The 13,234-nt window shown below is 46.8% G+C and overlaps 1 protein-coding gene across 4 annotated transcripts in view; it reads left to right on the forward strand.

The window, feature by feature from the left end:
* Positions 1 to 13,234, forward strand: part of spo11 (SPO11 initiator of meiotic double stranded breaks) — a 109,695-nt gene that overhangs the window by 23,211 nt on the left and 73,250 nt on the right. For all 4 annotated transcript variants that reach the window (XM_038802924.1, XM_038802926.1, XM_038802925.1 and 1 more), the window contains exons 2-4: positions 2,746 to 2,859; positions 3,971 to 4,059; positions 10,546 to 10,612. In XM_038802924.1, coding sequence (XP_038658852.1) covers positions 2,746 to 2,859; positions 3,971 to 4,059; positions 10,546 to 10,612 — 270 coding nt within the window. The remainder of the gene's footprint in view (positions 1 to 2,745; positions 2,860 to 3,970; positions 4,060 to 10,545; positions 10,613 to 13,234) is intronic.

Here is a 13,234-nt window from a genome sequence, read left to right on the forward strand (position 1 = left end):
GAACAAAGCAGAAATGGGAGGAAGTATTAGGGTGGGGATTCTGGAGCTAAGCACTGAGCAGGGCCAACTCCACCACTCCTGTGGAAGGCTAAACCTCATGCAGTTTAAAGTGGTGCACAGAGCTCACTTGGCAAGAGCCTGAATTAGCAGGTTCTTCCCGAAGGTGGAGGACAAGCGTGAACAGTGCGAGGTATGCCCAGCCAACTCTAGTGATATGCCGGTGTATAATATTGTGTATAGTTAGCAGTGCGACTGCCAACCAGCTGGTGGTGCCAGACATCGGTCATGTGGCATCCGACTATCGCCAGTTGGTAGTAAGGCGTACAGCAGGACAGTCGCACATCTAGTAGTTCCAGGAGAGTCCATGAAACTCAGTCAGTAACTTGGTCTGTATAGCATTCTGTATGTTATTTCTCCACGTTTTAATCAATAAACTATCATTCTAGTCAAGTCATCAGCAGTTCTGTATGAATCATTGCAAGGACAAGGTCACAGAACACAACACCAACCATGCCTACATGTTCTGGGCATGCCCCAGACTTGACAGGTTCTGGACAGCCTTCTCCGAGGCGAAGTCCAAAGTTGTGGAGGTGAGGCTGGAGCCGTGCCCGAGAGTGACAGTCTTTAGGGTATCGGACCAGCCAGACCTTCATATGGGGAAGAGGGCCGACATCCTTGCACCTAGAGAATATCAAATACACCACCTAATGGTCAGATGATAGCTTCTACAAAGCATGGAGGCCATTCATCAGCCTGTTCCAAAACCTGTTTGAAACTAACAATGGATAGAACGGGAGAGGAGGTTGTGGGGACGCATGGGAACCACCAGGGCCACAGAAAGTAGACAGGAACGAGGGGGGGCAACTGGGGGAAGAGACCCAAGGAAACACCAGGACGGAACCCAGGGAAAGACCGACACGGGGCCAGAGTGCCCCTCACAAAGCTATAAGAGCAAAATAAACCATCTGCGGCAAAGGGAAGGGCCCAATATAGGACTCGGAGATGATTAATAAATAAAAATAAAGGTGCCTGCAAGTTTTGCCACGAGAATATGGTCAGGTCCTTGGCCTTATAGGTCCCATCCCATCCAGATTCATCTGTGTAACAGAGCAGTTTGACCTCTTATATCCAAATTCTTTCCAGCTTTATAACTCTTAGGTTCACCTCTTTTATCTCCCTATCTTCTAATTCGTTAGTAGCTACAAACACCTTGATCACCGGGAGTTCTACTTCTGTCCTCTCAAATCCTGCCCCTCTGGCTTCAAATTGTAGAGATCGTGGATATGTGAAGTACAGAGCACCTCAGTATCTTCACCTTTGTCCATGTTCTTAAGAGTTTGAAAGATCATAATTCATCCCTATTTATCATGGAGTGAATGGGATCTAAGGCTATGGGGAGAAAGCAGGATTAGGCTATTGAGTTGGATGATCAGCCATGATCGTGATGAATGGTGGAGCAGGCTCGAAGGGCCAAAAAGCCGCCTCCTGCTCCTATATATCTATGTATGTATGTGAAATGTGCTTTTATAGTTGGAATCCCATGGTGTATTATTAAGAGTTTTCCCATCATGTCGAATGATCTTTCATTCCTGGACCTCTCCATTCCCTGAGTGGTGAAGGTAGAGATATTAGTCATTCCCTTTAGTGTTGGAGGATCGTCATATAACACAAAGGTCAGTCCCCTGCTACCAGGTTTAGCAGGTGGATATTCATTTATTAAATGAAGCAGTAAAATATGCAGTCTTGCCATATTGAGTTGTGAATGGTGATGGACGAACAACAGCGAATATAAATATCCCCATTCTCAATAATGTCGGAGCCTATTACTACAGTGCAGAAGTCAAGGCTGAAACAGTTGTAACCATCTTCAGCTTTAATTGCCAAGTGGATGATGCATTTTGACCTGGGTTTCCTACCATCAAAGAGTCTAGTCTTAAACTAATTTGATTAACTTCATGTGATATCAAGAGTAGCCAAAGAACACTGGATATAGCAAAGACCGCAACTATCTTCTTGCGGTAGTGCTTCAGACTTAATTGCACCTGCAGCCAAATTTACAAGTATAGCACACATCTGTTTGAAAATTACCCACATATGTCCTGTAACAAGGAGGACAAATTCCAGCCAATTATAGTCCAATCAACCTTCTCTCAAATTTCAGCAAATGATGGAAGTCACCATTGGCAGTGATATCAAATGTCACTTACCTGCTCACCAATTCTCAGTTCAGTTTCTCCTATGACCATTTGGATTCAGACCTCATTATTGCCAAACTTGCAGAAAAGAGCCAAATTCTAGAGATGAAGTGAGAGTGCCCTTGACATAGAATTCTCAGGCATGCAGGAAGTAATTGTTGAATCCGCGGTAAGCAGGACACATAGATAGACATTAGCAAATACAAATCGCAAATACAAACTCCCCCAGTGACCTCAGGATTTCTTTCCCCAACCTGCAACCAGGCCAGAGTTTTTATGAGAGTTGGGGCTCTCCTTGTTATGGGGAAGCCCCGCCACTTTAAAGGGGCAGTTCATATTCTGGGGAGGTTATGGGAAACCGTATGGTCTGATCCCGTACCTCCAAAGGGGTTATAGCAGTAATACAGATCTGATTGTTCATAAGATCTTAACAATACACTTGTTAGCACTTTTGAGTTTTCACACCTTATTCAGAGTATCCCAGTTTCAGTATGACAATTGCTGCGCCCTGTTTCTGTAAATGTACTGATTAATGTCACCTTTCTTTCAGTTCGGATGTTCTTAAAGCAATTGAAAACATTATCAAAGAGACATTCACATGCCTTGCAAAGGGAGAAGCTCCAGTTATTATTTTCTGTAAACGATCATCCTGGGAAAATATTCGGTATGTTTTTATTATATTCATACAAAGCTCCAAGTATTAAATGCCCGTCTGCAAGATGAAACGCCTTATCAATATTATAGAAGTGAAGCAAGCCACACTGATTTGGGGTTTTTAATAAATGCTTAAATACTTAAGGAGCAGAAATCAACAAGCCTCTTTTTGTAGTTAACATAGTCTGAATTAATTACTTTAGAAATGCAATAAAAAGTAAAAAATGTGTAGATTACAAGGTGAATAGCAGTACTGGGCTGTGGAGGTACATAAACTAGAAGGACATTGCAGAGTTGGGTACAAATCTAGTATATGGCAACACATTCAAGGAATTTTGAGATGAAAGGGAGGTTAAATAATCTTTATTATAACAATCTTTATTATTGTCACAAGTAGGCTTACATTAATACTGCAATGAAGTTACTGTGAAAATCCCCGCGTCGCCACACTCCGGCACCTGTTCGGGTACACTGAGGTAGAATTCAGAATGTCCAATTCACCTAACAGCACGTTTCAGGACATGTGGGGAGGAAACCAGAACTCCCGGAGAAAACCCACGCAGATACGGGGAGAACGTGCAGACCCCGCACAGACAGTGACCCAAACTGGGAATCAAACCTGGGACCCTGGCGCTGTGAAACAACAGTGCTAACCACTGTGCTACCTTGGCGTCCTAAATATGAAGTGGTCGATGACCGGGGTTGGCGTGGTAGGGTGGGGAGCTGTCATGACGGCAATCATTTGGGAGATACACAATGCCGGAGAAGAGGGAACCATTTTAAGAATCAGATAACGGGGATCAAGAAGGGAAGTTAAGTTAACTTTATGTGGAATGGGAAAAGGAATTAGGCGGTTTGACTGATCGACATGATGAGTTCAGATGGGGCATATGGGAAGGGAGAAATATGTGTTTGGGGCCATTGTTTGTACAGTAATTAACCTTTTCATGATAAGATTCTGTTTTTACTATCTTCCACCAAGAAAGTGGCAATTAAACATTATGATTGGCAAAAGGCTGCGAGCTTGATATTTTGATCTGAAAAGTGTGTAGCACAGGGAATCATCAGAGGAGACTAATTAAAAACAACACCTAATATAGTTATATTTTGCATTTTGACAGATTTGATGACAATGTTGGTTTGCAGATGGTATCTGATTGCACTGTGAGTAAAGTGAGGTGTGAGTGCTCTAAATCAATCCACAGGTTTGGTAAGTAATTATTGCAGTGATTACTGCTGAGAGAAATAGAGCGTGATTAGCATTAACATTAGCAGCCCTTCCATGCATGTGCAATCAAATGGGAATCAGCTCACTCCCTCCCACAGAAGCCGCGCTGTGTGTCTCATTTGTGGATGGCCTTGTGCTTAACCAGAGCCGGCGGCCTGAACCAGCTTCTTCCCAGCTATTTTGCCTGATGGTAACTTAAAACTGTAGGGAGGGCGGTGGGGGGGAAGAAGGCCTGTAAACTAGCTGGGGGAGGGGAAGCTCAGGAACTTGGGAGGTAGGTGGTGCAAGTGAAGTCAAAAGATTGAGGAGTGAAATATAACTTAAATGACCAAGGAAGCCAGCGGTAGGAAGGATAAAGATTTATTCTACTTAAAGATCAGGGCTGCCCATAGCAGTAACCATGTACAATCACAGTCCCCTTGGGACAACCAACATGCTCGGTTTAACGAGTCCCAGCTGAATGAGCCTCTGCCCCCTATTTGGGAAGCTCGTACTCCACGAGCCCCATGGGGAGACCGATAATAGTTTTCCTGTTGGGGTTGTGACAATCCCGCCCCCTCCAAAGGTTCCCCCTCTGTCGTCATCTGAGGAGTCCTTCTGCACCGCTTCGCTTGAGGCTGAGCTTCTGCCAGCGGTGAGTCTGGGTCAGATGGTGTGCACCGTTTGGTAAACTGCCTTTTTCTGGCCGACGTCTAAGGGCTATTGCTAGGATCTTAACCCTGGACACAATATTGTCCATCTTCTCGAGCATCTCTATGTCCATATCCGAGCTGGCGTCACCTTGGTCCTGTTCGTCCAGTCGATGGACCATGGTCAGATGGGTTCCCTGGCTGAGGGATGGTTCCTGGCAAGGTGGAGGTATCAACATCCTGGTTGGCCATCCTTCTTAATGTGTTCCACATGCTGACATTGGATCCTCCTTTGGACCCTTACTTTGCAGGCGACTGGCCCTACAACTCCTGGGAGCCAGAGTGCACGATCTCCAAAATTGCAGACATAGACCATGGCTGGAACTTCAGACTAGCTCTGTGCTTCTTGCTGCACTTTCACTTTCCCACCCAGGTTTGGGAAAATCAACCTTAACCGGGCCCTGAGCCTGCGGCCCATCAGCAGCTCTGCTGGTGCCACTCCTGTTGTCACAGGTGGCGTAGTCCTGAAATTAAAAAGGAATTCTGCTAGTTGCCTGTCCAAGGAGCCCATGGTCTGCTTCTTTATGCCTCTTTTTAATGTCTGAACCGCCCTTTCATCCAGGCCATTCGGTGAAGAATGGTATTGGACCCCACACCTGTACCCCAGACACCCGCACGTAACGTTACCTGGACCAGGGGCTGGTCCGTTCCCCGGTGCACACACCTACCCTCTGGTCACAGAAATGTCCCTACTGCTGGGGCTCAGCCCCTGGGTGTTCGGATGTTGGCTGCTGTGTCTGTGGTGTTGCTTCCTGCAGTGCTCAGGCACAGTGTCTAGGCTTCACGGTTTGATTGGAATGCGAGGCAATAACCCCCACATGACACATGGCATGCTCACCCAAGGGGATCCATTGGGATGTGTGAAATACTCACTTAACTACGATTGCCAATTTAGTATTAGCAATCTCCTTCAGCCGCGTGGCCAGAGGCTTCTGCAGTCAATGGGAGTTATGGGTGGTCAGTGGGGCAGGCGGGCTGGAGCTAGGGAATCCCCTGGAATAGGACCACACAGTCCAGGCGTTGGCATGGCGGACCCCCCCGACCCCCACCCTCCCTCCTCCCACCCCCAACCGATGGCAGCTTGCCCCGACTGAGGCTGGTTCCCCAACCCCTCCTCTGAGCACCGGGACAGCAACCCCAGTGCCCCGTTATTTTTGCCTGTGAGTGAAGATGGCTACTTAGCTCCCCCTCAGATTCCCGCAGCAGCTATTCTGCCAGCTTCAAGTTTTTAAAAAGGAGTACTGATCAGTGACCACTTACTGGGGAGGCCATTAGATAGGGGGTCGCTCCCATTAATTGTATGGACATTGGGCTTAAGTGGTGATTATTGGTTTCTTGCCATGCTCCTGCGGGATCCTGGTCTCGCCAACGGGAGTGGACCGGTTAGTCTGCAAACAAATTGGCACCAGCTGCCATTCTCAATTTTTAATAAAAATCTTTATCGTCACAAGTAGGCTGACATTAACACTGCAATGAAATTACTGTGAAAAATGTATTTTGGCAGAATGATTTAGGTGGATAGAAGGGACAAATTTGGAGGTAATTTTTAAGATACAGAATTGCACCAGGATTAAATAATCAATCAGAAGCTCAGCAATTTAATACAATTTTGTATTCAGTGGTTCAATTGATGACAGTGATATCCAGACAAGTCATTAGTGAATCATCTGACAAATTTGAAAAGGTAATAAAATCCTTTGACAGCTACATTACCTGACAGAGTACCAGAAGTTTGGAAAGAGCAGAATTTAATAGAAGGATCCAAAGTCTGGAGAACCAGTAGACATCTTCATCTATGATTTGTATCAGTTGGCTGAAGGCTGGGAATATGGTGACCTGAAGACTGAACTGATATGAGACCACATAACAGTTGGGGTAACTGAAGATACACTTTCTGATCTGCTTCAACCCAAAGAAAATTTAACTTTGGAGAAGGTGATGTAGATTGCCAGACAATCTGAGGTCTGTCAGCAAAATAGATCCATATTGAGGGGAAGAGAAACCATGGTACAGAACATCCCCAATGATGGTACAACTCATTAAACATCAAAATGTAAAAGACACTCCATGGCAATGGAGATTGAATGTAATCAACACTTTAGATGTCTATAAACTATCCCAACGCTGTGGCGCCAAAAAGCCTTACAACACCAGGTTAAAGTGTGAGTGTGGCCTCAACCGGGATCTTGGATTCATGTCACATTACATTCACCCCCCACCATCTGGCCTGGACTTGCAAAATCCTACCAACTGTCCTGGCGTGAGACAATTCACACCTCTTTAACCTGGGATTACCCCTATCTCTGGATCTGTAAAGATTTGATTACCTGCAAATACCACCATTCCAAGCATTGTCTGGCATCTTTGACTTTGTCTATATATATATGTTTCTGGAACATATCTCTCCATTCACCTGAGGAAGGAGCAGTGCTCCGAAAGCTCGTGTTTGAAACAAACCTGTTGGACTTTAACCTGCTGTTGTAAGACTTCTTACTGTGCTCACCCCAGTCCAACACCGGCATCTCCACACCTTGGCCAAAAAGCCACACAGGTGTGAAAAGTGTCCTGGAATCATGGCAGAGTTTTTCCACTGCAAAAGGAAAATTTTGCTTCTAGAATCACCCCAATCCAGGAACAAGCAAATATTGGAATTCTGTATGTGATTTGCAATCAGGAATTTTTTTTCGCCTGAGCCAAAATTGAAGTTGTTAATTACATCGAAAGTGTGGAAGACTTCAAGGAACAGACAGTCATTGAGGATAACAAGTTGGCGAACCTCCAACCTAGTGACCTTGACTGGAACTTTAGTGCAACATTTTTGACACTCTTTGCTGAGGCAGGTAATACAGCTCCTTTCCAAATAATGAAGGTAACCTTATTCAGCCTGAAGAGGAAACGGACCAGTTAGATGAATTAATACCTTAGCGTGACCATGACTTTTCATCATTTGACAAATCATCAGAGAAAATGAAAACCTAGACGATAGGAGAAGGTATAATCCCGCATTCATCTGTCAATATTGACCCCTTCATAAGTGTATCCACATTGATCCGTCTGCCAGAACTGGTAGCCCAGGGTGCAAATAACCAAATGCTGTCAGAACTAGAAACAAACTGATTAGATGAGGTTCACCGTTTCTATGTTGGAAGATACTGACCTGCTGACCTTCCTACCACAGCAGGGTTACAGCAATTGGGCAGACAGCAAGACGTTAATCAAACGGCTTCCTCACTTCAGGAGACCACAATCCAGGATTCACCAAAACCTCAGAAATCAGGAGCTACACTGGGTCATAATTCCAAAGGCAGCATGGTGGACGAAGTTGTTAAAAAGAGCCAGTGTCAATTCAATGACCGAGGGTCGGGAACATAGTCAAGGTAAAGAAAGAGTTAAATCTATGATACTTGACCATGAAAGATAAATTATCGATAGGAAACGCACAAAAGCAATGAGAGGAAGAAAAGGTTCAAGTGTTGAACAAAGAACAAACAAACCACCAAAGATTGCAGCTTCTACTGAAGAACAATCAAGTCAGAACAAAGACAGCCAAGTGAGTCTACTATTCCTCTAAGTTTTGAAAGAACACAATTACTGAGAGTTATGCAATCTCCACACTACTTAAACCTGTGGCGTCAGAGACTTGGGGAAGAAGCATTTGCATGTAAATGTCTTTGGATGAAGATTTTGAAGAGAGGTGTAGTATTAGGGTTAATGTTGAAAGAGTTAATGTTGGACTGGGAAACAGTACTGCCCACATAATGGTGTAAGGGAGTCACATTACTAGTCATAATCTGGTAGTAGTCTGAAATGTGATAGCACATGGCTTAGATTGAAGAAGCAGACTGTCTTGCGAGTTGTACGTAGATTATGTTCTACAATAAATAGTTACTGCTTAGACTCTATGGGTGGGATTCTGCAGGAATCGGCAGGACGGGCAACTCCGGCGAGAAGGAGTGGCGTGAACCACTCCGGCGTCGGGCCGCCCCAAAGGTGGGGAATCCTCTGCGCCTTCAGGGGCCAAGCCGGCGCCGGAGTGGTTTGCACCGCGTCGGCCGGTGGGGAAGGGGCTTGGCGCCAGGCCAACCGGTGCCGAAGGGCCTCCGCCTGCCAGGGATCCGCGATTCCTGCCCCTGGCGCCGGAGAATTCGGCAGCCGGCGGGGGTGGGATTCTCCGATCTGGCAGGGGGTCGGAGAATCCCGCCCTGTATCTCTGGGAATACTTTTGAGTGTGTACCTATATTCGATAAGGTGCCACACAAAATGTTAATAGGCAAGATAAGGGCTTATAGGAACATAGGCCTCAGGAGCAGGAGGAGGCCATTTGGCTCTTTGAACTTGTTCCACAATTCAGTGAGGTCAAGAATGATCTGGTTGTGATCTCAACTCCACTTTCCTGTCTGTCCCCATAACTCTTGACTCAAATGTCTATCAAAACCTGTTTAATTTTGCCTTGAATAAATTCAGTTACCTAACTCATGGAATTGAGGGCAAATATAGAAGGTTGGGTAATGAGAGGAAGCAGAAATTGGCCATATGCAGTGCATTTTCAAGTTGGTGGGCTGTGACTAGTAGAGTGTTACAGAGATCAATGCTGGGGCCTCAACTATTTATAATCCATATTAATGACTTAGATGAGACAGAAATTAATGTATCTAAGTTTTCTGACAATACAAAGCTAGAAAAGCTAAGCTGTGGGTAGGACACAGGCTGCAAGGAGATTTGGACAGGTTAAGTAAGTGGGCAACAAGATAGCAGGTGGTGTTTAATATGGAGATGTGTGAAGTTTTTTAGGTATAAGAATAGAAAATCGGAATATTTTTTAAAAGTAAAACTTCTAAATGTTCTTGTTCTAAGAGACTTGGGTGTGCTTGTGCAAGGAATGCAGGAAGTTAGGATGTAGGTACTGCAAGCAATTAGGAAGACAAATGGCATATTGGCCTTTATTGCAAGAGGATTGAAGTGCAGAAGTGAAGACAGCTTGCAATGATTGTATAAGGTTTTGGTGAGACCACATCTGGAATACTGTGGGCACCTTTGGCATCCATCATTTAAGATAGGATATATTGTATTGGAGGAAGTTCAGTGTTCACTAAACTGGTCTCTGGACTGAGGGGGTTGTTGTATGATGAGAGGCTGAGTAAATTGGATGTATATCCCCTGGAGTTTAGAAGGAAGAGAGGCAATCACATTGAGACACAAGATTCTGAAGGGGCTCGATGAGGTAGAGCTGAGAGGGTGTTTCTGCTTCTCGGGGAATCTAAAACGGTCATGGTATCAGGATAAGGAGACAATCATTTAGGACGAGCTGAAGAGAAATTACTTTGCTCAAAGGAATCTTTGGAATTCTCGACCCTGCATAGTTCTGCATCTCCATTGGTGAATACATTTGAATAGGCAGGAAAGTGGTCTATCAGCCATAAACTTATTGAATGGCAGAGCAGGCTCAATGGGCCAAGTGGTCTACTATTGTGTTCTTATCTCCCACAGGTGCTTATATAAAATCATGTTATTGTTTGTGTGAAGCACTGAGATATTTTGATGCAGTGTGGTTCCAAAACAGTATAAAACTATTTAGAAAGCTTCCAAGTATCCTGCTCCCAGTTCAGTGCCATAAAGTGCGAAGGTCTAGCCTGGGGTGCCTTCTTGTGATAATAGCTAAGATTTGGGGATGATTATGTGGAGAATATGGATCTTTTTCTTACCACTGTTAAGACACAGGCAGAAATAATAGGTTTTTGAAGACAAAGGTTTCTGGTACTAATAACGTTTTGTCTTACAGCTCTAATACTTAAGACCTTGTCGATGATCTACAAGTTGGTGCAGAGCAATACTTATGCAACTAAAAGGTGATGGAATGTTAAGATGATATTTCTTTTTTTTTTTAATAAACAATTTTATTGAGGTAGTTTTTGGCTTTATAAACAGTTACAGACATCATCAGAAAGGAAGCAAAAAAGGCAAAAATGTGCAAACATCCACGTACTTTCAATACTTCCATCGTACCGTATTGCACAAGCCCGCTCCCCTCCCACCCGTACTACCCGCCATATTTTCCCTCCTACTCTACTCTACCCCCCCCCCCCCCCCCCCCCCCCCCCCCTGCTGACGCTCACTCTCCCGCAAAGAAGTCAATAAATGGTTGCCACCTCCGGGTGAACCCCTGCACAGATCCCCTCAAGGCGAACTTAATTTTTTCCATCCCCAGGAAACTTGACATGTCCGCAAGCCACCACTCAGTCTTCGGGGGCTTTGAGTCCCTCCACGCCAATAATATTCGTCGCCGGGCTATCAGGGAAGCAAAGGCCAGCACATCAGCCGCTTTCTCCCCCTGGACGCCCGGGTCTTCCGAAACCCTAAAAATTGCCACCCCTGGACTCATCACCACCCTTGTTTTTAGCACCTGGGACATGACCCCCGCAAATCCCTCCCAGTACCCCCTCAGCTCAGGGCATGCCCAAAACATGTGCACATGGTTCGCTGGTCCTCCCGCGCACCTAGCGCATTTGTCCTCTATCCCGAAAAATTTGCTCATCCGAGCCACCGTCATATGGGCCCGGTGAACGACCTTAAATTGGATCAGCCCGAGCCTAGCACATGTCGCGGTCGAGTTTACCCTACTCAGGGCCTCTGCCCACAGCCCATCCTCCATTTCCCCGCCTAGCTCCTCCTCCCATTTAAGTTTCAGTTCCTCTGTCTGGGACCCTTCCTCCCTCATGAGCACCTTATAAATACCCGAGACTCTACCCTCCCCTTCGTCCCTCCCAGAGACTATTCTGTCTAGGATCCCCATTGGCGGGAGGCGCGGGAAAGATGGGACCTGTCTACGAACAAAGTCCCGCAGCTGTAGGTATCTAAAATCATTTCCCCTTACCAACCCAAATTTCTCCTCCAAGCTCCTCAAACTCGCGAAGCTCCCTTCCAGGAACATATCACCCACCCTTCCCGCCCCTGCTCGCCGCCATACTCGGAACCCCCCATCCATACTGCCGGGGGCAAACCGATGGTTGTCGCAGATTGGCTCCCAGACAGATGCCCCCATCTCCCCCACATGCCTCCTCCACTGGCCCCATATCCGCAGGGTCGCCACCACTACCGGGCTGGTGGTGTACTTGGCCGGCGGCAGCGGTAGAGGAGCCGTGACCAGGGCTTCCAAACTGGAGCCCCTGCACGAAGCCGCCTCCACCCGCTCCCAAATAGACCCCGTACCCACCATCCACTTCCTTATCATAGCGATGTTGGCCGCCCAGTAATAATTGACCAGACTCGGCAACGCCAGCCCCCCCTCGCTGCGGTTCCTCTCCAACATTGCCTTCTTCACCCGCGGAGACTTTCCCGCCCAGACAAAAGCTCATGATCAGCCCGTTAACTCTTTTGAAGAAGGACTGTGGGATAAAGATCGGGAGGCACTGAAAAATAAACAAAAATCGAGGGAGGATTGTCATCTTTACAGTCTGCACCCTCCCTGCCAGCGACAGCGGGAGTGCATCCCATCTCCGAAACTCTCCCTTCATTTGCTCCACCACCCTGGCCAAATTTAACTTATGCAGCCTGCCCCAGTCTCGTGCCACCTGGATTCCCAAATACCGGAAATTTTCCTCAACTAACCTAAATGGTAGCCCTCTCAATCTGTTCTCCTGGCCCCTTGCCTGTACCACAAACATTTCACTCTTGACCGTATTTAATTTGTATCCTGAGAACTGGCCGAACTCCCTCAGCATTCCCAGTATAGTTCCCATCCCGGCCACTGGGTCCGACACGTACAGGAGCAGGTCGTCTGCATAAAGAGAAACCCTATGTTCAACCCCGCCCCTCACCATCCCCTTCCAACCCTCTGCGGCTCTCAGCGCAATCGCCAGCGGCTCTATGGCCAGCGCAAACAGCAGCGGGGAGAGCGGGCAGCCCTGCCTGGTCCCTCGGTACAACCTAAAGTACTCCGACACTTCTCTGTTGGTCCTGACGCTGGCCCTCGGGGCCTGATATAATAATTTGATCCAATCCACCAATCCCTCCCCGAACCCAAACCGTCCAAGCACCTCCCATAGATATTCCCACTCCACCCGGTCAAAGGCCTTCTCGGCGTCCATAGCCACCACTACCTCCACCTCTCTACCCGCCGGGGGCATCATTATCACATTGAGCAATCTCCTCAGATTGGCCGCCAGCTGCCTACCTTTCACGAACCCCGTTTGATCCTCCCCAATCACCTCCGGTACACAGTCCTCCATTCTACCCGCCAGTACCTTTGCCAGGAGCTTGGCATCTACATTAATCAGGGAGATTGGCCTGTAGGACCCGCACACCTCCGGGTCTTTACCCCGCTTTAATATCAGAGATATGGTGGCTTGTAACATCGTCGGCGGCAGGGTCCCTCTGTCCCTTGCCTCATCGAAAACCCTCGCCAAGACCGGGCCCACCAGCTCCGAGAACTTCCTATAAAACTCTACTGGGTATCCATCCGGCCCCGGGGA

This window comes from Scyliorhinus canicula, chromosome 7 (genome assembly GCF_902713615.1).
Source record: "Scyliorhinus canicula chromosome 7, sScyCan1.1, whole genome shotgun sequence".
In the NCBI taxonomy this organism is placed as follows: domain Eukaryota; kingdom Metazoa; phylum Chordata; class Chondrichthyes; order Carcharhiniformes; family Scyliorhinidae; genus Scyliorhinus; species Scyliorhinus canicula.